A 26,223-nucleotide genomic window follows, 5' to 3' on the forward strand; every position below is an offset into this window, starting at 1 on the left:
ATGACACAAGAGTGTCCACAAGTGGTTTTTGTTTCATGCTTGGTAGCTCATGCATATCTTGGTTGAGCAAGAAGCAACCTACTGTGGCCACTTCTAGTTGTGAAGCTGAGTACAGGGTAGCTTTCACAGCTACGGTTGAGTGTGTGTGGCTCAGACGGCTTATGGCTGACTTGGGTGTTGGACAGGAGTCTGCCACCTCTATCTTCACTGACAGTCAGAGCGCATTGGCAGTTGTGAGAAACCCAGTTTTTCATGCTCGCACAAAGCACATTGAGGTGCATTATCACTATGTCAGGGAGAGACTCTCAGCAGGAGAGATCAGCTTGGCCTATGTGCCAACACAGGACAACCTCGTCGATCTTTTCACAAAGGCGCTTCCTCGTGAGAAGTTCGAAGCTTTCCGCAAAGCTTTGGGCTTGCTCCCCTTTGTGGACTGATCTACTTCGGGCATGGCACTCCCCTATACATGAGTGCCAGCTCTCGTTCACACCATCACTCCCAGGGGGGATTTGTTGCCATATATATATATAGGCAGTGATGTGTGTGAATACACTTAGGACCGCCGGGGCACTTTTTCCCTCTTTAGGAGGTTTTTTTCCTCGGCTTGTATATACGCCCATTCTTCTAGGGCTAACTTATCTTTGTACATTGACACAATCTAACACTTAGTGTTGTGTGCATTCTTGCTCCTTCTTCTCCAAGCTTTGTGTGCTTTCCTGCAACCCTAATTCCAACATGTATGCCCGTTCTTGTACACTTCTCATTTGCCAACTGTTCCTATACATTCGAGCTAATGGTGGTCAGAGGGTTCCATGGAGGGGAAGCAAATTGCAACAACCCTACCTTCTCTAACCACGTGCGATTAAAGCAAGTGTTGACATCTAGAACTGCTATCAACTTATCGAATTCCACCATGGCTTCAGAGAGAGCTTGCGAGTTGTGAGAGTTTTAGAAAGGTCACATCAAAAAATCTAGGTACTGATTCATGAATCATGGATTCAAGGAGCACATAAATCCAGATATTGATTCATGAATCATGCATTCAAGGAGCACATAAATCGGGGCAACAAGGTGGCTAAGAGAAATAGAACGCATGCTCCCCCATGATGCAATACTAATGACCTAATGGCTTTGCACATTTCCCAATGCATGCCCACTACGTGGATTCAAACATGCGTCATGCAAGAGCATGACAAAAATGGTGTACACAAGCACCGGTTCTGGAAATTTACTAAAATAGTAGGGTTTTAATCTGAACCCATTAATTGGCTTTGACAATTTCACACCATCTAGTGATGTCAGCTCAAATGTGCCCATACCAAATTTTACGGATATCCAAATCTACCTCAGCTTTTGAGCTTCCCTAGATGCGGATCCATTCTAGAATTGCATAATAAAATTGGATCACCCACATCAAAAATCTTGAACTTTTATTTTGTTCCCACAAAGTGCTTCTGACACCTCTAGATGCCATCAACATTCTAGCTACTCTGAATTCTCTTCTTCTCCAATGCTAAACCAACTACTCCAGACGATGCGTGTCTAATTCCACTAGAGAGTCTGCGTCACTACTACTTGGAAACTAGGAATGATGAATTCCATCGGCATAACTACCTCTAGACCATACATTAATGAAAAAGGAGTGTGACCTATTGCTACTTTATAAGTTGTGCTGAATATAACTTATGATCCCAATTTGATTCTGATTAACTATCTTCTTCAATATTTTCTATAACACTTGATTGTGGATTCAGCATTGTGGATTCAGCATGTGGATAATAAAATGTGGATCATATGATCCTCTGTGAGACTCTTGATCACCTCATTCAAGGAATGTTCACCTTAATCACTGACCACTTCAATTGGATAACCAAATCTAGTTATTATCATCTCATATAAGAATTTTGCCTATTGATGTAGCCTTGTTATATCTCTAAGAGCTTTGGCTTCAACCCAATTTGTGCACTAATCATGTAGCCACCATAATGTATTTTTTGTTGGTTCTTTGAGCTGGGAATTTGAAAGGTCCTACAAAATCTAGTCCCCATTTATGAAATACTTCTAACGACAATATCAGATTATGCGGCACTATATCTGCAGCATTCGATTGTCCTAACTGTTAGCAGAAGTCATAGGCTTTGGCAAACTTCCAGGCATCTTTTAACATTGCATGGGCCACCATAATCCTTCCTAAAATATCTTTTGTCCTAAAATTTCTCTGGAAAAACGTCCTCCATTGACACCTTGATGTGCTTTTGTAATCACTATAACTTTCACATGATCTTGAACACATTGTCTTAATATTTGATCCACCCCCATTTTGTATAGTTAGCCTGCTACAACTGTAAAAGTTATATTATAGAGTGCCAACCTCTTCCGGTGATCTCTGGTCATTCCCTTCGGAAATGCTCCATTTGCCAAGAACATCAGCATTTCATCATACCACATGTTTGGATATTCCAGAACAAATAGGTTTTCATCCGGAAATTAATCTAGTACTTTATCCGGTGGTTCTCTAAACTCTATCCAAGACAAAAAATGTATAATTGCATGCCCACTTCCAAGCATGTGTTCTAAATGATTGCCCAAGAGATTATGTCTGAGCTTATTGACTAAATAAATCATGTTTAAGGCTTCTCTCTTTGTTGTGGAGTAATTCTTTTGTGCAACAGACAGCACCCCCGACTTGCATAATAAATTGGGTGGAACCATTCTCCTTTGGTTTGCTACATTAATGCATTTTCAATTGCAACATCTAATGCATCTGCAAAATCATGAAATAACCTCTCCTAGTGTAAAGGTTGCACTATTGGTGTTACTGCTAACATCATGTTGAGATGCTGAAACGCTTGCTCACAGTTATCGTTCCATATGTACTGAGCATTTTTCTTTGTGAGTATGTATAGTGGATATGCCACATGTGTCAGATAACAAAAGAAAATTGTGTGTCATTTGATTAGCCCAAGAGGCCTTCCCAATTCTTTAATGTTGCATGGAGCTTGAACTCTGACTATGATGATCACCTTTCAAGGATACATGCTAATCCTTCCTCTGAAACTATATGTCCTAGAAATTCTTCGTTGCTCACTGTAAAGGTACATTTTTCCAAATTAAGGCTCAATCTAGTTTCTCAGCACCTCTCTAGACATAGTGTCAAAGGATGAAGATGCTCTGATTGCTGTTGCTTGATTATGATGTATCCGACACTTTCTGGCTATGCGCTACACCAGGGATCTTTTTTGGTTCTTTTAGACTAATTCATTTCTATGCTCAAATGGCCTCCGAACTATCTGCTACCATAGTCCTTGAGAGGGGATCTTTTTGAGAATTTCGGACCTTGCCCTATGCTTCCTGCACCATCTTTTGGTTTTTTTCCTTTGTCCTTAGTCCATCCCAATTCTATAAATCAACTTACTAGGCCTTACACCCTTGTGACTACCATGATAGCCTACGGAGGCTCAGATGCCTCTAGTTATGACTAAATTTGCACGAGGTTGCTTGTTATTGTTTGAGGTTGGGCCAATGTGGACCCCTCCATGCTTGTGTTTTTTAGAGTTCTTGGTGAGGACACTACCACACCCAGACACTCCATCTTATGATGATCTTACGAGACGACGATGGATTGCTTTGGAGTACTAACACTAGAAAGGTACACCTCTACCACATCACCATGACCTCATGCATAGGGGCAAGCCTATGCTATGCTTGTAGTAGTGACATGGTTGACTGGTGCTATCTGTTGGACTCAAACTAGAGCCTGGGTGTGCTCCGCCACATGTTGTTGGGAATGATGCACTTTGCCATTGTATGGGTAAGCCTCTAAAACATTAGTGGTGATTTGACATATAGCATAGAAGGTAGTAAGATTACATTCCTTCTTAGTGTGACCTTGATTTAAACACTTCGTGCACCAGACATCTGATCACAGTAGTCCAGATCTAGCTCTCCCTACACTTGCACCCTAAAGCTTAGCCCATGATGCTACCATTAATCATTCTTTGATCGTCTCTGGCTTCTAGCTTTTCTTCTTCCAGTTCCTATGCTTGGATTCTCAACCTGACTCCACATCCAAGTCATAATCCAAAGTGTCATCCTTTCCACCAGCTTATCAAATTTGATGATGGTGAGATTAACATATGCTACAATAGGCTTTGACTTCTTCTGTAGACCCTAGATAAACCATTCTACCATAGGTGCCTTATTTGGCTAATCTGTAGGGTCTACTCGGCTCTGTAGTGTGTGAAATTTAGTCGCGTAATCTTCTACCAAAACACGGTTTTCTACTCTAGGTGGCATAATTTCTCCACCAACACCTATGAGGATATCTTATCCTTCAAAAATTGGTGCAGAAACGCATTACGTAGTTCCTCGTATGTAAGAAACACATTGGGGCCATATTGCGCATGCTAAAATTGGTTGCCTTCCCATCTCTGAATAGCAATAACTATAATGGCATGCCATTGGCCAACTAGGTGGTCTCAAAATTTTCCACGTGTCTAGATCCTCCTTCTTCTTACCATGGAACTTTGGCTATTTGATTGATACCCATTGGGCCATGATAGGTATCACTAGAGGTAACTTTGGCTATTTGATTGATACCCATTGGGCCATGATAGGTATCACTAGAGGTAATGACAAAAATCAATAGGTTCCAAGCTACATTTGAGATAGGTACTAGTGAGTTAAATAGGTTTTGTAATCATCCGTGTGCTGACGTTGCATGATCACCATATGTATCTTCCAAAACCCCAATGTCTTCAAGCTCATCCTCCTCTTCAGCACAGCAGGTACTTTATCTTCTTCAACAATAGCCCCATATTCCTCATCCAAGCATATCCTCCCATAGACTATCCAGTGCTACATAGTGTCGATGCTCTTGGTGAGCATCATAACATCGATCCCGATCCATCATAAATGAATGATCCTACATAGTAGCCTATATAAGAGTCATTGTGGTGCTCTACTTCTAGAAGAAGCAAATCTTGCACACTGATTGAACATGAATGTGGAAAACTACCAGATAACCACACAAAAGCGATAAAATTGGCTTGAATGCAAAAAATGGAAGATGTTTTAATAGAGCTAGAGAGGAACACTCATGAAATTTAATTACTTTGACTCGATCAACCAAATGCCACAAACAGATTAACAAAACAGAGATGCAAAATAGGTGAATCTACTTCACATAAAAAGAACACATCAACATCATGTAAGATAGAATGATGAACGCCATCATAGTTTGAGTGACAACAAAGTCAGACTGAAGGATATCCTAAGAAACGGTGAAGGATCTGCAACTTAACAGGTAAAGGGGGAAAATCCACTTATGCCAAATCCATGTAGGTCATAAACCAAAGCATGTGCATGGAATCAATTATGGTAAGATTGCTAAAAGTTTTGGAGGATAAACCAATGCAGTGTTTACAGATTTAACATTAAACATAATTGTGACATTAATGAACATTTATATGATCATCACATAGATTACATAATATTATAGTAGTCACACAAAATTGCAAAATAAAGATGCATGACTAACTCTATTATGTTTTCTCTATTTTGCATTTAGATTCAATTTTCTTCAATAAATCTTAGGTTTTTTGGATTTTTTTTTAAAAAATTAGATAGCTAAGTAGATTCAAAGTAGAAGATCGATTAGATATTATTAAAGAATAGGAAAAAATAACTAAAAAGTCAAAATGTCTCTCTCAAGAAGAACCTCCATATCCACTGTCTACATGTGCGTAGGTCACACTTTTATGCCCATATAGAAGTCACTTCTATGCCTATGTAGAAGTCACTTCTATGCCTATGTAGAAGTCACTTCTATGCCTATATAGTAGTCACTTCTATGCTCATCAAGTCAAGAGCTTACCCTTAGCCTTTTTGAATCATGTGTCATTGGCTTTTGCCTTTGAGCCATAATGCAACTCCGTGATATGGGTGCGCTAGGTCGTCCATTGTACCTCACTCCATTATCACACTAGAATGCTCCATGTCTATAGGGGTGAAGTTAGAGCTCTCGATACCTAGATGGAGGAAAGAATAGAATCTCCTTCATGATAGTCCTCTCTCACAAAAGGTGGAATGGGGAAGAAGCTAATGGGGACGAGAGAAAACTATAACAAAACCTATCTAGCAAGCATCCACCAAGCTAATGGGAGAAACCTACAATGAAACCTATCTAAAAAGCATCCACCAAGCATGCAAGATTCAATAGAGCATAAGTAAGTGAGAATAGATAAGAGCTCACAAGCATTCTATTACAAGGGAATAAATGTGTATCGCTCATCCATGATTGATATACAAGTGACTAGATTTCAAACTAGGGCGGACAAAACTTAAAAATAGTATCAAGCCAGTAGTTCTAGTTAAAACCAAGCATGTACATGAAGTTAGTGACTCCCCTAATTTGGCATTAATCTCAAGACAAGGCTACTTTATGAAGTTTAGTGGCATCTTATAAAAGATAGGTTCTCATTTGAGTGGGTAGTAAGATGGCAATGTGCCTTACAATAGGATGGACAGGAAAACCATGTTAACCTACGAAGTGGTTAACATACCCACTTCCTAATGGTGTGAACACATCCTCATGTCACCCAAGTCAAAGTTCTTGTCAGGTTGGAGAGGTGTGGATGGTCTAGAAGAATATGCCGTGAAGTTGGTATGCAAGGTTAAGTAGTAGATTTGGGATGGATCCACAATGAGATATAGGGCATGTGGCAAGGATTTTGTCCATAGTTGCAATGGAGTTGGTGTGGCCTCTTGCTAAGTTGATTTGGCATTATCGACCATGTGGGATAAAGGTAATGTGGATCAATTATCCATCTCATATAATGGAGCTGGACTTACACACACATAATGCTAAAAAATAAGAAGACAGAGGTATAGAGTGTGAGAGGCTCAAAGGAGAAAGATGAAGCTCTCTACAAGTACAAAAAGAAAGTATTAATGAGTAGCAATCCTAAACTATGGATAAGGTTGCTTATATACTATCTAACCCTAAGGTTCTCGTTCACACTTGGATGGCCATGGGAAAAAACCCAATGGGACAAAAGTGCCCATAGCATAAGTACATGGTCTCACAATGTAGTACTACCATATATCTAAGAAATTCTCCTGTAGTACAAATGTGAGGTTTGCAGAGATTGCAAATCAGTCTCTGAAAGGGAAGAGGTCCAAAGCTTTACGAAAGGCCTCAAATTTTTCATGTGATAAGGCTTTAGTGAAAAGATCTACCACATTGTCATATGTACTACAATAGATCAAATTAATCTCTCCTACATGGCACCTCTCGCTAAAATAGTGGAAATGTACTTCAATGTGCTTGGTCTTGGCATGAAAGACATGATTCTTTGTAATTGCCATTGTGCTCAGACTGTCAGTGACAATCGGGACAGGGGGTTTAAATGGAAACAAAGATCCTCCATCAATCTACTTGAAAAGAGAATAGCTGAGAGACCAGAGGAGAGACACACAAACACTAATTGCTCTCATTAATCTATCTCGCGTAATGTAGACAAGTATAAGAATATAGCGCAATGAAAAGATAGATAGCAAAACAAAGTGCAATAGACAATGCAATAAATAGAGAATTTAAAATTTCCAAGACAGGTACAATAATGTGATGGTGATGTCCACCCATGCGCTCTCAAGTAGAGCTTAGATGACAATCTAGACAGACTCTAGATGTAGGAAGTACTAATTTTAGAGGGTGTGGATACTCACAAGCATTGGATACCTTAGCTTGTAATAACTATGTCCATATATAGTGTTGTAGGTGGTGTGGTAGCTTAGATGGCAATCTAGATAGACTCTAAATGGAGGAAGTACTAACTTTAGAGGGTGTTGATACTCACAAGCATTGGATACCTTAGCTTGTAATAATTATGTCCATATATAGTGTTTTAGGTGGTGTGGTAGCAACACAGTCGGTTATCACTACCTATGTATCAAGAACATGACTAACCATCCACTGCTCCCACTATTAATGAACTTAGGTATCCTAGGAAATATTCCAAGAATATTCTCCATACCGTCAGGCCATTCTCCATAATGCTTGCACCCCTAACCATCTCCTATAACCATGATGATCATAATAACGACCCCATCAGCGTCTAAAGCTAGGGTTCCCACCAAAGATATGTGCACCAATGGCTTCTCCTCGTAATGGGGGTCTTTACAAATGTGCACCAAACATAGATGTGAGATACATGCCGAGAGGAGGGCATTGAGTGTATACTGATACCCCACTCAATGTTTGCCCGAAGATAGATTATGTTCTACGCCAAGTCGATGAAGATGCCAAGTGAGCTAATCCTTCCCAAGAGCCTTGGTAAAGATGTTGGCGCAGTTCTGGTCCATAGAATAGTACTCTAGCTCCACTATCTCATGCTCAATCAGCTCTTGCACATAATGATATTGAATCTCAATGTGCTTCATTCGAGCATGAAACACAGGGTTCTTGGAAATAGTCATGCAACTCTAGTTCCCATATTGCAAGGCTTTAGCCCCACTAATCTGAACTCCCATGTCCACTAAAATCCTCCTCAACCGTACTGCTTCACAAGCATCAACTTCTGTAGAAGAAAGTGCCTCTATAGGCTGCTTCTTGCTCGTCCAAGAGAAAACATTGGAACTAAGCAAAAAACAATATCTAGAAATTAATTTCTTGGAATCAAAATCTCTTGCCCAATTTAAGTCGTAGTAACCCATAAGAGTGTCACCTGCACTATAAGTAATGATGTACTCAAGAGTACCTCTGATGTACCTAAGTACTTGCATCCCTTGCTTCCAATGAGTCTCCCATGGCTTGTTGGAAAACCTACTCAAAAAACTAACTATGAAGTTGATATCAAGTATAGTGAGAGTGAGAAAAATTAAACTCCCCATGAGCTTCATGTACTTCTTGATGTCTACTAGTGGTGAAGAATCTTCTACAGAAAGCTTCACATTCACCTCCATAAGTGTTGACACAGGTTTGCAGCAGTCGATCATCCTAAATGCTATGAGAGTCTCCCAAGCATACTTTTGCTACAATATTAAGATCTTACCTCACTCCTGCCAAACCTCAATCCCCAAACAAAAAAGGCATAAGATCCAAGTCTATCATCTCAAACTCATCACGGCTCGGCATCTCCTCGGCATATCCATTGTCTGTTTGGATCATTTCTTCATTATCACCTGTGATGTTCAAGTCATTTACATACAAAACAACAAAAGAAACCTTGCCATGCTTTTTTAGAACATACAAATTAGCATCAAAAGCACTTCTAGTAAACCCAATCTTTTTGAAAAATTGGTCTATCCTATGGCACCATGCCCTTGGGAACTGTTTCAGCCCATACAATGCCTTTTTGAGCCTGCAAACTTTGTTTTCTGATCTAGGCATCTCAAAACTTGGTGACTAAGTTACATATACCTCCTCCTTGAGATGTCCATGCAAAAATGCGGGTTTGACATCCATGTGAAAAACTGGTCACTGTTTATGAGCAGCCAAGGCGAGCACCACAATAACTATCAAGGAAATACCTACCTTCGCTTCTCATAACCCATTTGGGAAAGGATTATGAGACACTTTCTGGGCTGAAGCAATAAGCACAACAGTTTACATCCTCAATCAAAGCTACACAAAGGCGCTCAAGGATAACACACCACAAGAAACCTACTTTGGTAAGAAACCTTCACTGTCTCATTTTATGCAAGCTGTGGGAGCAAAGATTTGAGCAAAGTCGAAACCCTCCACGTGGTGAAAGTCCATGTGCAACTAACCTAGCTTTGTATTTTCAAGTGAGCCATCAACCTTACTAAGTACTATGACAAGGAAAACAAGATGCACATCATGTATTTTCCTTAGGTACTATGACCAAGGAAACATGCAGCGCTAGTGATCCATCAGGACAATGTAGTCCGTCCTAAGTTTTGGTTGAGTTCTTGGAGTCATAGTCACTTCCACATGAACCATTCTTGGGTTTAGAGATCGGAACACGGGGGATACTATGTATCGATAGGCACTTGTTAAGTGGAAGGATAGGCCAAAGGAACACGGGGGATACTATGTATCGATAGGCACTTGTTAAGTGGAAGGATAGGCCAAAGGAAACCTCAACATGGAACCAACTAACAATCTTTTCCCCAATTTGTTTTTGGCTTATGAAAACTTTTCTTAAGGGGGGTTAATGTCATGTAGCTCGTAGTGGCATATGTGGGCACTTGACTAGTTGCAGAACCTAAACGTCGAAGTGTGGTCAGCGGGTGCAACTAGGATCTAGGGGTGAGGGTGCCCAAGTCATAGCACTTGGGCGACCAGGCAGGCTTATGGGCGAGCAAGGCCCTATAAGTGCTTGGGAGTGTGGAGTTATCCACACTCCCCTCTACGATTGGGTGGTGACGAGAGCTCGGAGCCCTTCTCTACTATGGATAACTCCACACTCCCCTCTACGGTTTGGTGGTGACTAGAGCTCGGAGCCCTTCTCGGCTATGGCAACGTTATAGAAACAATCTCCATCAGCAAGTGGAGTGATGATGTAAGGAAAGCAAGAGACAACCAATGCTCTACCATGGTGGTAGTTGATGTTGTTGGATTTGTAAGATAAGGCAAAGTAGATGGTCCAACCACATCTTGAGAAGGGAGTAAGTATTTGTAATACTAGCAAGAGGACTTTGAGGAGCCATAGCACAAATCGAGGACGAGAAAACAAATGGGAGCAGTAAACATAAGACGAACCAATGCTGCCCAAACATGTGTCGTGACACCACACAAAGAGACAATGCCTAAATGGACGCGAACAGACAACCACATGGAATCTTGACATGCACTGAATATTTATAAACCTTATATGTCATCACCTTGGCCAAGCAACGTTGACAAGAGGATAAGGCCCATTATAGCACATCATGGCCATGGTGCATATAATGGGAAACCCTAAAAATCAAGAGCAAGACAATAGTCAAGGGAGCCAGAGGAGACCAGCATATTACCTTCCCTAGAGCACCACCAAGAGCACGAGAGAATGAGCAGGACGTTGGTAAATAGTGGAGACACATGCAACAGGGACACCTTGGCTAAGAGAAGACAAGACATGTCATAGTAGGGCAAGAAGATAAGGCCCAATTATAGCATGGCAAACCCTAAAAAGAGCATGAGACGTTGGCTAGATGTTGTGGCCAATAGCGAAGAAATAGGCAATGTGGAGAACCCATCATAGCAAAGACGTTGCCAGTAGCATGAAGGCATAGACAACGTGGAGAACCCATCATAGCAAAAAAAGATGGCCACGTACTTGGCCATGCAAGCATTAACACTTAACACCCACCAAAACATTATTTTTTTTTATTACTCTTAATAGACCTAAGCATAATGGATATTATTACTCTTAATAGACCTAATAAACCTAAGCAAGCACTAACACTTAACACCCACGAACCCATTAATCCTTTTTTTTATTACTCTTAATAGACCTAAGCATAATGGATATTCTATTAAAATTAATTTTTTAAAAAGGCTTTTGGTGGCCTGTTTGAGTACGTGCCATATGCCTCCACAGGGGAATGGGTTGCTGAGATGCAGGCATCACGAGCTCGAAACGCGCGCCTGTGGAGGGACTTCTTGAGGGATCCCTCTCTCTGGTCGGACAACCGAAACACCAAAGTAAGTTGTCCCCCCTTTCTTATCGCTTCAACTAAGTGACGATGATGCCCTCTCTTGATTAGTTACTCGCCCCCTGCCTCATCTCCTGTCCAGACAAACCCAAGAGCCCCAGATTTCAAGCATATACGTACCCAGGAATCGTTATGGATGGACGGATTGTACAATCCAAGCTGGGTCACAGACAACCTAAGGCAAGAGAGAATGCACAAAACGCAAGAAGACGACGACGTGAAGAACAGTACTGGCGGTTGTTGCAGGATGCTTAACTTAGAGGAGGCACTGCCTTTCTTGGAAGAAGGGGCGCTGCCCCAGACTTCTGTCGAGGACTTCGCAAGCATCTTGCAGAAGTGTGGAAAGGAGGGAGACCGAGCCCATGCACTGCGCCTGCATGCATACTTGCGCAAAAATGGGCTGGAAACTCATAGATCACTGGGGAACTACCTCGTCCCGATGTTGGTGGAAGTCGGAAGCATGCACGATGCCCAACAAGTTTTTGACAGGTTGGTGTATCGGAATGAGTGGTCTTGGAATTCCCTTATTAATGGTTATATCAAATGTGGGAAGCCACAGCATGCTCTCAAACTGTATCAGAAAATGCAAAATGATGATTCTATACAGCCCAGTGGGCATACTTTTGTGGCTGCACTGAAAGCTTGTGCAAAGCTCAAAGATCTTGAAAGAGGAATTGACATACATGCGGAGGTTTCCAGAACAGGGTTGCTTGAAAGAAACCTTTTTGTGGGCAACACCTTGATTGATATGTATGCTAAATGTGGCTCACTTACAAAAGCACAGCAGGTATTTGACAAGCTTCCAGTTCGAGGTGTAGTCTCCTGGAATGCATTAATCACAGGATATGCTGAACATGGTCATGGTGAAAAGGCAGTCAAGTGTTTTGAACAGATGCAACACGAGGGTGTCTCCCCAAATGCGGTCACATTTGTTTGCAGCTTGAAAGCTTGTGGCAACATAAGAGACACAGCCAAGGGCCAAGAAATACATGCGGAGATTGAAAGACAGGGGTTGCTAGAAAGAGACCTTCTTGTTGGCACCACATTGGTTGATATGTATGCTAAATGTGGCTTGCTTGCAAAAGCACAGCAAGTGTTTGACAGGCTCCCCGTTCGAGATGTAGTCTCCTGGACGGCACTAATTACAGGGTATGCTGAACATGGGCATGGCAGGCAAGCAGTAGAGTGTTTTGATCAGATGCAACTCGAGGGTGTCTCCCCAAATGCTGTCACATTCGCTTGCTGCTTGAAGGCTTGTGGCAGCATAAGAGCCACAGACAAGGGCCAAGAAATACATGCTGAGATCAAAAGACGGGGGTTGCTAGAAAGAGACCTTCTTGTAGGCACCACCTTGGTCGATATGTATTGTAGATGTGGGTTGCTTGCAAAAGCACAGCAAGTGTTTGACAAGCTTCCAGTTCGAGACATTGTCTCCTGGAATGCATTAATTACAGGATATGCTGAGCATGGCCATGGTGAAAAAGCAGTCAAATGTTTTGAACAGATGCAACTTGAGGGTGTCTCCCCAGATGCTGTCACGTTTATTTGTGGCTTGAAAGCTTGTGGCAGCATAGGAGCCACCAAGAAGGGCCAAGAAATACATGCTGAGATTGAAAGACAGGGGTTGCTGGAGAGAAATCTTGTTGTTGGCAACACCTTGGTTGATATGTATGCTAAATGTGGCTTGCTTGCAAAAGCACAGAAAGTGTTTGACAAGCTTCCAATCCGAGACGTAGTTTCTTGGACGTCACTAATTGCAGGATATGCTGAGCATGGGCATGGTGAGGAAGCAGTGGAGTGTTTTGAAAAGATGCAACTTGAGGGCGTCTCGCCAAATGCTGTCACATTTGTTTGCAGCTTGAAAGCTTGTGGCAGCATAGGGGCCACAGACAAGGGTGGTGAAATACATGTGGAGATTGAAAGACACGGGTTGCTAGAAAGTGACCCTGTTGTTGGCACCACCTTGGTTGATATGTACGCTAAATGTGGCTTCCTTGTAAAAGCACAGCAAGTGTTTGACAGGCTTCCAATTCGAGACGGAGTCTCATGGACTGCACTAATGGCAGGATATGGTCAGCTTGGAGAAAGTGAAAACGTTTTCTGTGTTTTTGACAGAATGCTAGAAGAAGGTATAAAGCCAAACCTGGTCACCTTTGTTGTTCTTCTCAATGCATGCAGCCGTGCATGTCTATTGAGTAAGAGCCATACCTACTTTGAGGCCATGAGCAAAGACTATGGCATTGTTCCAACTGTGGAGCACCACACTTGCATGGTTAATCTCCTTGGCCGAGCAGGCCAATTAGATAAGGCTGTAGCAATGATCAAGAAGATGCCATTCTGTCCTGATCATGTGGTGTGGCATACTGTGTTGGGTGCTTGTAGAAATGTGGGAAATCTGGAGTTTGGCAAAGAGGCATTTGAACATGTAGTGTGTTTGAATGAAAAGGATGCTGTAGCTCATGTCTTTGTCTGAAATCTACACAGATGCTGACTTGCAGGAGGAAGCAAAAAAAGTGGAGGAAATTGGAGTGTAGAAACAATCAGGGAAGAGGCCAGGACATTATTGATGAATTGATGATCCGGCGGAATTGTGCATTGATTTTTGGTTGGGGATAGTAGACATTCCGAAAGCATAAGTGTGATGCAAAGCTCGAAGACAAGGGCATGTCTCAAGTTTGCATTCGGTGTTACAGGATATCTCTGATGATGCAAAGAAAGATATGCCACATAGGGAGATTGAGAAGTTGGGTATTGCACCTGGCGCCTGTTATGTGCATACCCTAGTCGGGTTGCACATGGACATGATCCTAAGTAGTGGTTGCCTAAAAGTCAACGTCCGAGGGTGAGTATGGGCTGATTGGGAAGAGTCTTGGGCACCTGGACAAGGGGTTACCAAGGTGGCCATGATCAGGGTCATGTATATTATTTTATGGAGCCGCAGATCAGATCTAGTAGCAGACCAGCAGCCCTACTGGCCGACCAGCATCCAGATGCCTATTTAAGTGCAGGGTCAGGTCATTTGAGAGCAGAGTTTGCAGTGTCATCGCATGCAGCTTCCATGAGTGTTGCTCTAATGGAGGACAACAGGTCATCAAACAGGCTACGCATTGTAGCAGAATTGCACAGCACAGTAAACGAATTCGAGTTAAGAGTTGTGCTTCCATTGTATATATTCATTCGTACTATACAGCAAGAGTAGGTTAGGTAAAGAGTCTCTCTTTTCTCCTTTATCTACTTCTGTGTGTTGATTATGCAAGTAGATTAGCGTTTTACTTTTTTGTGTTAATTAGTAGTAATCATGCTTAATTCTTGCAGTCATGTCACATTGGCATCAAGGTGCCTTATGCTAGTTTCTTGGGTTAGATGATCATGAGGCGTTTTTGTGCATTAAGGTTTGCACACGACAAGGTCCTGCTGTGTCTAGTAGGCAAAGTCTTCTTTTGCATATTGTCTCAACACAACCAGTACCCAGATGTAGAGTATTGATGCTATGATGATGCTATGATGGAGAGATATTGGCAGTTGTATGAGATTTGGCAGAATTGCCTTCGTTTGGAAGATGGAAGAGCTTCCAGCCTGGTACATACAGGAAGAGGAACGTGATGCCCTACTCAGGGAGTAGACTATGAGAAGGTAACACTCACACTTAACGTGCTCGTTCACATATGGCTCGAGGCCGGGATCTAAAAAGATCCCCCAAAAAAAAAAGTACAAATGAAGAACTCAATGCTCGACATGATGAAGTTGATGAAAATCCCGTCTTAATTAACTATTTTGTTTGGAGTGGGCTTATGTTCACATCAGGAGTTTGAACTATGGCCCTTTAAAACAGGCTGATTATAGTGACCTAAGATGAGTTTGATATCATTGCCAAGTTCACAGAACTAGAGATGAAGAACCCTTTTTAAGCTTTTCACCCTCACAAGAAAAGAATCGTTAAGCCCAATGGGTCTTTGTCAATTGCAACTATCTTCTCTCGCTCACTGCAGGTCTACAAAGAGAAGGCTGCTGCCGGAGTGTGGTGCTTTGGAGATTCCAGATGCTGGCGCAGAGGAGAAAAGCGCATTGGGTGGTGTTGATGGTGGGTTGCAGCAGGTGAGAGCTTCTACCTTTCAGGAGACAATTGCGTATATCGGGCCATTGAAATGCAAAGGTTGCTATTGTTGCTGCGCAGTAATGAAGTATATGAGATGCTGTCACATTTGATGTTTTGAGGAAACGTTGAGCTGCTTTGCTCGTACTAGAGAAAGCTTCAAAGTCTTGCTGATGAAAAGCAGGGGGTCGGCTACTAAGAAACTCGATATGGAGAATGGGGGTGGGCTCTGTGTGCAGTTTGCTAACCCCCTTTGGATGGGTTTGCTACTGTGCTTTTGCATGGTGATTAAGCTATTGAAGTGCTAAGAAATCCAGGGTTGACAAACAACCGCTAGATAGGAAAGAATAGCATCACTTTCCAAACATGTCCATGCCAGTACGAAATTGTATTCTAGTTAAAAACAAAAGCATTTAATCCAGCAAATGACACTATTTAGCGATCAAAGTGTGCTAATTCGAGGCTAATAACAAAAAAGACTATCATACAAGCCATCAAAAAAGTGATATCAACAACATCTACATATTATGTTTGTACATGGCATCATTTGCCACCAAGTGCTTGAAACAACTTCACCTTAGTGTTTCTTGGTGCATGAAATCCTAGAACCTTCAAGTAAACCAAGTACAAGTGCTTGCATGGTATGTATCCCAGGTGATTTCCCTCTCGTTTTTTGAAAACATTCACACGTGCACCACCAACGAAAGTTTGCTATTGACATAGAGTAGCTCACACCCATTGCTCTGAACCCCTCAATATTAATGTAAAAGATGTGGGATTCATTGCATAATATAATGGCCTCATGAATAACCTATGCATCCGAGGTCCTTCTCGTCTCTACACTCTCATGAAATTCCTTAGTCAATCGGACTCACCACCTAACAATCTTGATATCCTGTGTATTTTGAACAAAAAGCACTTGGAATGTTTACTGCATTTGCGTTGGCTTGAGTTGATTGTAGAGACAGTCCTCCACTTTGAAGCACAAATCTATTTCCCAGGAGCATTTGCACCTCATGTGTCTACAAACATGTCCGTTCATCCACTAGTCACACTCGGATTCATTTTCTCGGATATCCCACCAAGCTAACCATGTTTCCTATGCCGGAACATCTCTTTGTTTTGCATGCCTTGACCACCAACATTTTCTAATTTCATTTTTGCAAATCTCAGCTGCGACCCCAGACGATGAATTTCTCCATTTCCAGCACAAAGACTTATGATCCTCATGGAAAGAAGGACGTATAGGTTTTTGGGCATGACACACCATGCTCTTCTCCCAATGAAGAATGCAAGTTCTTTCCTTCTTTGGCACCCTTTTATTTGTCGAATACTGTCTTGTATTTTTCATTTTCTCGAATGCCTATCAAGTTTGTGTGTTTCAAAAATACCATCACATAAAGTATTCATGAGCAGACATAGTTGGCCAACCAAGAACTCTGTGAACGTGGTCAAAATGCACGCACATATCTTGCAGATTTTTCCGTCTCATCCTATTGACCAAGTCAAGGCCACTTCGAGGATCGTTAACATTCACGCCCTTTCTTTCCACTATGTTTCATTCTGATAACACAACCTAGAGTAGTAATGGCAAATATTGGACCAAAGTAGTAATGGCAAATATTAGACCAGAATAGCCTTCCCCATGACTTGAATAATAAAAAGAAATATTTTAAAATCTTAAATTTTTAATAATATTTTGAATCATTACCTATTATTAGTTCTTGCTGCTGCTGAGAAAAAAATGTGTATTTTATTTCTAATGTGTATATTTCATTTCTTGTGTGTATAGTTTTGGTTTTTCTTTTTAATTTGTTCAAATACTTATGTAATAACTAAAAATGTAAATTGTAATATAGGCTAAAATAAATGCAGTAAAATTGCAAGCTATTATATTCTTTCCAAAACAAATATTCAAAGATATGGTATATAATTGTTCCGAAATAATAATGGCCAACTGTATTTAATATAATTGATTATTAGATATATTCTCTATGTAACTAAATTGTTGCATTTTTTGAAGACACATATATCAATTTACACGGAAAGTTCTTGGTCAAGTTCTTGGTCCAACCCATTTTGGGGGCAAACTACATCAGAACAACACCAAACTTTGTAGGCAACTAGTTAGTAAAATGGATAGCACTCATGGCGCAAAGCCTCTTGTTATTTTAAGCTTGGCTCAAAAATGCAACTAGCATGAGTGTTTTTATTATTTGGTCCCAAAGTGTATATGTGTGTATTAATCCTCCTCTTTCCACTTGCCCATCTTTCTATGAGAGAAAAACTACCCAATTAATGAATTTAAATATCCATAAACTTTGGGTCCCTATTGGGGTGCCGAATCGATTATGTCACCTAGCTTGCAAACAAAAAGACCCAAATGCCAATAGTGATTGAAGACCCAAAAGAAGATTGAGAGATTTGCGCTACAATTTGTGAAGTGAATCTATACAAGATAAAGGAAGAGTGCCTACCCCTTCACGTGGAGAAAGAAGAGGGAGAATTTTTGAAAAGGAGAAAGGAGAAGAGAAGACAAGCGTTTGGGGGTTTCTTTCCCACACGCCTAGATGCATTGGCGCTCACAATTAGTTGTCACCATCAAACCATTTACTCATTGAATGAGATTCTTATATATATATATATATACATAATACATTAGAAAGCAAATTGCCCACCCCTCCCCCCTCCTCCTCACACACACACACACACACATACATATCTTCTAATATTATATTATGTGCATGTGTAAGAGAGAGAATATACGTACACACACATATATATATTATGTGCATGTGTAAGAGAGATAATATACATACACACACACACGTATATATATTATGTATGTATGTGTATCTATAGGTATGTAAGCATGTATATATAAATAGATTTATATGTATGTCGACGCACACACACACACAACACACACAACACACAAACACAAGCACATGCGTGCACACATACATACGAACACACATACACACACTCGCACGCATGGACACACGTGCATGCGTGCGAGTGTGCCCACCACTCCCCCCTCCTCCTCCTCACACACACACACACAAACATATCTTCTAATATTATATTATGTGCATGTGTAAGAGAGAGAATATACATACACACACACATATATATATTATGTGCATATGTAAGAGAGAGAATATACACACACACACATATATATATTATGTATGTATGTGTATCTATAGGTATGTAAGCATGTATATATAAATAGATTTATATGTATGTTGACGCACACACATGTATGTTCATGCACGCGCGCACACACACACACAACACACAACACACAGACACAAGCACATGATACGTGCACACACGCATACAAACACATACACACACTCGCACGCAGGACACACGTGCAATACATAGAGATATGCACACTTGCACACATACTCAAGCTTGCACATACACACATGTATACATGCACACAAGCACATAAATACACTCACATATACAAGTACATGTGCACACACATGGACATGCACACACACACACACATATGCACTTGCACGTGTACACACATAGATGTACATAACACGAGTATATTCACATGCTCACACACACATACATGCAAACACTCGCTATGGATACACATAAATAAAAACATACACACCATGTACACACACACACAACAAATACACACTAACACATACACACAATTAAGACACTTGCATGACACATGCATGCGTGAAGACATTACACAATCACACATACGTGTGTATGTGCGCACACAATCACACACATATGTATGTAAAAGAGAAGACAAAAGACATTGTATATAAGATACACTTATTTAAGAGTGAACACACCTCATCATGCATCCCCACGTATTAAATTTTAATATTAATTAAAAATATATGTTTATATGTGTTTATTTATTTTATAAATACACATGTATATATAGGTATACGTCTCTAAGATTAATAAAACATAATATTATAGATAATATATATTTACATGTGGGTGTGTGTGTGTGCACGTGTACATGAGAAAGAAGTGTGTTTGTGTGTGTGCATGAATGTATGTGTGTGTGTCCATGAATGTATGTGTGTGTGTGTGTGTGTGTGTGTGTGTGTGAGAGAGAGAGAGAGAGAGAGAGAGAGAGAGAGAGTTTCTATATGTGGGAGAGTGTGTGTGAGAAGAGAGATAGTGTGTGTGTGTGTGTGTGTGTGTGTGTGTGTGTGTGTGTGTGTGTGGAGGGGAGAGAGAGACAAAGAGAGAGAGAGAGAGAAAAACACAAAGAGACACAGAGACATGGAAGTCTATGTGTGAGAGTGTTTTAGTACATGTGCATTTGTGTACATGTGTGTGTGTGTGTGTAAGAGAGAGAGAGAGAGAGAGAGAGAGAGAGTTTCAACATTTGAGAGTGTGTGCATGTGTATGTGAGAGAAAGAGGGTGTGCATGTACATGTATGTGTGTGTGTGTGTGTGTGTGTGTGCGAGAGAGAGAGAGAGAGAGAGAGAGATTACATGGGTGAGCAAGATTCTGATGAAGAGGTAGAGGTGGAGGATGTCTCAATTGGAGGCATGGTACAAGGCAAGGAAGAGGATCCTAAACTTGAGGTCCTCAACCAGCTTGTTGAGGCCGTTATGAGGCCAAATATCTCCTCCTCTCCAAATTGAGGCACCTTAATCTGGTGAAGCATCCTCGTCAAAGGCATTGGTGCCATACTATGGAGAGGCAAGTGTCTCAGCCCACAACAAAGGGGTGGAGAAGAGGTGGGGGAGGGTGCTATAGAGGGTAAACTAGATGTACCAGATGTAGTGGGCAAGGGAAAGGAGGTTACACATGAGATGCCGGAGCTTGAGCTTAGTAAGCTCAGCTTTGTGGTGATTGAAGGGGAGGAATTCCTCTTTTTACATGACCTAGAAAAGGTCTACAAGCTCAACCAAGGCGAGTGCCTCTCCTTATTAGCTGTGAATGATGAATTTCCTATCGACAACAAGGGCTCGGAGGCTTTGCAACAAGGGCTTGTTCCGGTGCAGGGTGGTGTGCATGAGTCGGTGATGATCCTGAAATTAGCAATTGCAAAGGCTGATCAAAGCCTTGTGACTGAGGAGGAGTTTAGAAAAGCTCAGGAATCAATTGCCGCTAACCAGAGAGTCTGAGGATGCTACATTAGTGTCGTTGGAGGAACACAAGTCCTCCATTGACATTTGCAAGCCTGAGGTGGTTGTCTCTGATTTCAAACACACGCTAAGATAAATTATGTATGAATCTAATAAATATAATTTATACTACTACTACTAGAATTCCACTAATCCTCTTTCTTGTGTGCAGCATATAGTCTTTGTAGATGTTTGGGCTCAACGTAAAGGTGGCACACGTGAGCGTTTTGGAAGAGATGCTGCATTGGCCCATTACATGGGTCGTATTGCACCTCAACACCTTGTTGTGGTGCACAATGCATTCGCCCCCATGGCAAGCTTCTACATGTTAGCCCTCAAAGTACTTAGCAAGGTCCTATGCTTGTCAATGATTCCAAGAAATGCTGACAAGATAGTGCTCATCAACAAGGCTGTAGCGTACATTGCCTCCAAAGGGGTTACGCTTCTAAAGTGCTTGCACACACTGCATTTGCAGAGAGTATTGGTCAGAAGGACCCAAATTGTGTTGTGAATGCCATATTGTCGGGGACCCTTCCACTTAGCAAGAAGAAGAGGTGCAAGACTGTAGCTAGGTGTCTCAAGAACATTATGAGTTAGCCTAGAAAATTATCGCAGATACTGTGTTCGACACTACTACTTTGTTAAAGAGACAATCAATGTAACTCCTTTTTATTAATACAAGTGGGTTTTCTATGCATAATGTCTACATAAAGTTTGAATAATGTAAGTTTCCATGATCTGAGAGAGAGAGAGAGAGAGACAGAGACAGAGAGAGAGAGAGAGAGAGAGCCATTGTGGATAACACTGGATTGCATGCATGTTTAGTTTGTGGTATCAATAGTGATTAATTTGGGCCAACTTCCCATGATGGCCCCTATCCTCTCTAACCACAATGGGTGTATAGTTCTGTCCTATCTAGCCATGATATGAGAGAGAGAGAGAGAGAGAGAGAGAGAGAGCCATTATGGATAACACTGGATTGCAAATGCATGTTTATTATGTGGTATCAGTAGTGATTAATTTAGGCCAACTTCCCATGATGCCCCCCCTGTCCTCTCTGACCACAATGAGTGTGTAGTTCTGTCTGGTTTAGCCAACACCCAACTCTAATTGATAGCAAGGCCTATGTGTATTTGAATGTGAATGCTTGTGAATGCTTGTACATGACAATTGGAGTCCACCAAATACAAAAATAACCCCAACCTGAACAGGGCAACTTTTGCCCAGACAGGCTTACTGTCTGGGAAAAAGTTGCCCTGTTCAGGTTGGGGCTCCTTTTGCATTTTCTAGCCTTCAATTGTCATGTATAAGCATTCATATAGGCCTTCCTATAAACTAGGTGCTTAAAATTAAAGATATATAGTGCCCTACAAAGTAGTATTAAGATCATAAAAGATACCCTTTTACATGATGAGAGAGTTCTTACACATGGAAGGAGAGAGTTTGATTAATGTGAACCTTAGATAAATACATTTTTCCCATGATGAGCTATCGATAAAATGGAAAATGTGGTGCCTTCACACTGGCCCTGACATCACCTAGTTATTTAGAGTTCAAAGTAAAATGGTAAAATGTTGCACTGCCTTGATGTTGACATTGGAAGCATGTTTTGAGAAATATCTATATCATACATTGCAAGCATGTATCATTTGAAGGCCTAGAAAAGCAAAAAAGCCCCAATCTGAACAGGGTGACTTTTTCCCAAATAGGCTTCCTATCTGGGCAAAAGTCACCCTGTTCAGGTTAAGGCTTTTTTTTCTTTTTTAGGCCTTCAAATGATACATGCTTGCAATGTATGATATAGATAGTTCTCAAAAGACTTTATATTCTTGCAATGTATCCTTTGACAATTTAATTCTATAAGATTTAAATCACCAAGCTGTACTGTGTACATGGATTCATCTCAATAATATGAATGAGTAGCTGTACAATGGTACAGTGAACATCACCAAAGTGGCCTTTATGATCCTCCATATATCATCCATGCTCAACACATGCCTATATCTCTACTTTGCCCTCATTAGACACCTCTAATCTCCCATGCTCACTCCATGCCTAAATCTATGATTTGAGTACATGGACACCATGTAAAATTGTGAACTGACACTTCAATATCTGTATGTATCCAAGGTGCTTTAAAGATACTTTGAAAAATTTAACCCCATTTTATGAATTGAATCCCATTTCATGGGGGTGAAAATTTACACAGAGGAGGAGGTTCAGGCTCTAGGCCTTGCCATGACCATTCAGAAACTGATCCCCTTAGACATAAATTAAAAATATTCATTCTTTTACATTCAGAAATTGATCCCAACAAATTCTAAGTGAGTTTCTACACTGACAAGGCGGATTGGATGAGGTTTTTTGACAGTAGCCTTGCTATCACCAAGCAATTTACAACTAAATAATATTAAAATAAAAAATATTGATACATATGTTTGAGAGAAAGGTTTACAAAGGCAAAAAGACCCCCAACTTGAACATGGCAACTTTTTCCCCCAACCTGAACATGGAAACTTTTCTAAGCCTTCAAACTATACATACTAGCAAGTGAAATATAAAAATCACCCTTGCAAAAAATGAAATATGCAAATCAAGTACATTTAGATTTTTTTGATACAATTTTGATACAAATACACATGCAATAAAGGCCTTGATGTGGACAACTTGAGGAGCAACCAAAAAAAGAATATATTAAGTGAAGTTTATGTAGAAGGAGACAATGAGGAGCCTCCGAGTTATCTGAGGAGAATGCCACTCTTACAGATATAAATGCATTCAAGGATTGGAATCAAGGTTCAAGAAAAGTCATGTACTGGCTTTCAATTAGTGTCACAGACACTATGATGATAGGACACATACAGGATGCAAACACTCCAAGGGCAGAATCTGGTTTAGATGTTCCAGACTAACACAAAGGCAAGGAAGTTGCAGTTAAAGAAATAGTTGCATACCGTGGAAAAGAAAAGCATGTCCATCAATGAATATGCCTTAAAGATCAAGGGCATTGTTGAATCCCTTGGGTCTATCAATGTATTAGTGGAGGATGATGATTTGGTGAGTGTCTGTTTTTGAATGGGCTTGGCAAAGAGTACAAGCCATTCAAGACCTCCATTGCAGTTAGGGAGAATATTCCCAACTTTCGGGACTTGATATCTATGCTGATCATAGAAGAAAAGGTTTTAGGTGAGGATTCTTCTTCACAAAGCAAGAACACATTGGAACAGACCTTCTACTCTAACTCAGGTAGAGATAGAGGTAGAGGTAGAGGCCGTGTGTCTCACTTGAAAGTGTTTGGGTGTATTGCATATGTACATGTTCTTGATGAAGTGAGAACAAAGTTGGATCCAAAGGCAGAGAAATGCATCTTCATTAGTTATGCTATGGAGCAAAAAGGTTATAGATGCTATAATCCTACCACTCGTGAGATGTGAGTAAATGCATCTTCATTAGTTATGCTATGGAACAAAAAGTCTATAGATGCTATAACCCTACCACTCATGAGATGTGAGTAAGTAGAGATGTTGTCTTTGATGAGATGAGTAGCTGGTATGCACCAGTAGTGAGATGAGTAGCTGGTATGCACCAGTAGTGAAGGCAACAGAAGATGCAAATGTAAGAAGTGCAGATGTTACACCACATGTAGAACAAAAAGTCTTTGATGAGATGAGTAGTTGGTATGCACCAGTAGTGAAGGCAACAGAAGATGCAAATGTAAGAAGTGCAGATGTTACACCACATGTAGAGCATTAAATAACAGGTGTTGAGTGGACCTGGGGAGTCCTCGGGCAGTGGATCCAATATTAGACCATGGTCAGGAAGGTTGAGGAATGATGAATGTACACATGTATCACGGAAAGGGAAGGAAAAGGTAGATTAACCATTTGTGCTTGATCTGTCAGCAGGTCACTCATATGTGGATGGTGACTCTAGTGGCTCTGAGCAGAGTCTTGATGAGGAGCTTGGCATTCCGGATGTGGTTACTGCTGGTGTAAGGAGAACCAGGCTATTTTGAGGACACTTGGCAATGATCCAGGTGTACGTAGGTCTACGAGGGTTAGATACCCTTGATAGGTTGAGATATGATGGATATACAGCCCATCATTATGCTTACATGGTAAAAGCAATACAAGAGGTTAAGCCCACTTGCTTTGAGTAGGCAATTGGAAACAAGAAATGGGAAGATGCCATGGATGAGGAGATGGCAGCATTGGATGCAAATGCAACATGGGAGTTAGTGCCTTTGCCTAAGGAAAAGAAGGCAATTGGATGTAAGTGGGTGTATAAAGTCAAGCACAATGCTGATGGTTCAATGAGAGTAGGTACAAGAAGGCAAGATTAGTTGCCAAGGGCTATGTGCAGACTTATGGCATAGACTATGAGGAGACATTCAGCCCCCCCGCGGTTGCAAAAGAATGGCAACCGTGAGAGCTGTCATTGCTATGGCTGCAGTGAAGGGTTGGTCTTTACATCAAATGGATGTAAAGAATGCTTTCTTGCATGGTGATTTGTAAGAAGAAGTGTACATGATGCAGCCACCAAGTTATAAGAGTGATGCACATCCAGATTTTGTGTTGCAAGTTATGCAAAGCCTTGTATGGCTTGAAGCAGGCACCCAAAGCATGGTCAAACAAGATCAGGGAGTATCTTATACCATTGGATTTCAGATATCCAATGTAGATTTTTCACGATATGTCAAAAATACAAATAGAGGGATCATACCATTAGTCATCTATGTGGATGACTTGATTAATCACTGGTGATAGTGATGCAGACATACATGATGTCAGGATGCTTTTGAAGCAGAAGTTTGAGATGAAGGATTTGGGTGAGCTGCGGTATTTCTTGGACATAGATGTGGCGAGATCACCTCATGGAATTTTGCTATTTGCAGAGACAGTATGGCTTTACTTGGACATGTTGTCCAAGTATGGTATGACAGGCTATAAGCCTATTTCAGTGCCATTGAAGCAGAACACAAAGCTTTTCCATAGATATAAGTGAGCTTTTGGAGGACCCCACTACATACAGGTGCATAGTGGGAAGTTTGATCTACATGACCATTACAAGGCCAGAATTGAGCTATGCTATTGGAATTGTGACTTAGTTTATGCAGGCCCCTAGGAAGCCACACTTGGATATGGCTAGATGGATCCTCAGGTACATAAAGTCCACAGTTGATTATGGACTTTTCTATGAGGCTGGTACAAAGATACAGCTGCATGGGTACATAGATGTTGATTGGGCTGGTAGTATTGTAGACATGAGATCTACCAGTGGTTTTATGTTCTCATTTGGGAGTGCTGCCGTGAGTTGGAGTAGTAAGAAGCAACCAATAA

At 41.0% G+C, this 26,223-nt stretch overlaps 1 protein-coding gene across 2 annotated transcripts; it reads left to right on the plus strand.

Moving 5' to 3' along the window:
* Positions 1–11,480: 11,480 nt before the first annotated feature.
* LOC147640877 (pentatricopeptide repeat-containing protein At2g33680-like) lies at positions 11,481–14,889 on the plus strand. Of its 2 annotated transcripts, XM_086816222.1 has the most exons (3): positions 11,534–11,650; positions 11,744–11,871; positions 11,911–14,889. In XM_086816222.1, the coding sequence occupies exons 1-3, from the start codon at positions 11,564–11,566 to the stop codon at positions 14,132–14,134; spliced, it is 2,439 nt and encodes an 812-aa protein (XP_086672348.1). In that variant the 5' UTR covers positions 11,534–11,563; the 3' UTR covers positions 14,135–14,889. The 2 variants fall into 2 exon arrangements, with proteins under 2 accessions (XP_086672344.1, XP_086672348.1); XM_086816218.1 differs by having other exon boundaries at positions 11,481–11,650; positions 11,744–14,889.
* The last annotated feature ends 11,334 nt before the right edge of the window (positions 14,890–26,223 follow it).

The sequence above is a fragment of the Cibotium barometz genome, chromosome 2 (assembly GCF_041138505.1).
Source record: "Cibotium barometz isolate CiBa-2024 chromosome 2, ASM4113850v1, whole genome shotgun sequence".
Classification (NCBI taxonomy): domain Eukaryota; kingdom Viridiplantae; phylum Streptophyta; class Polypodiopsida; order Cyatheales; family Cibotiaceae; genus Cibotium; species Cibotium barometz.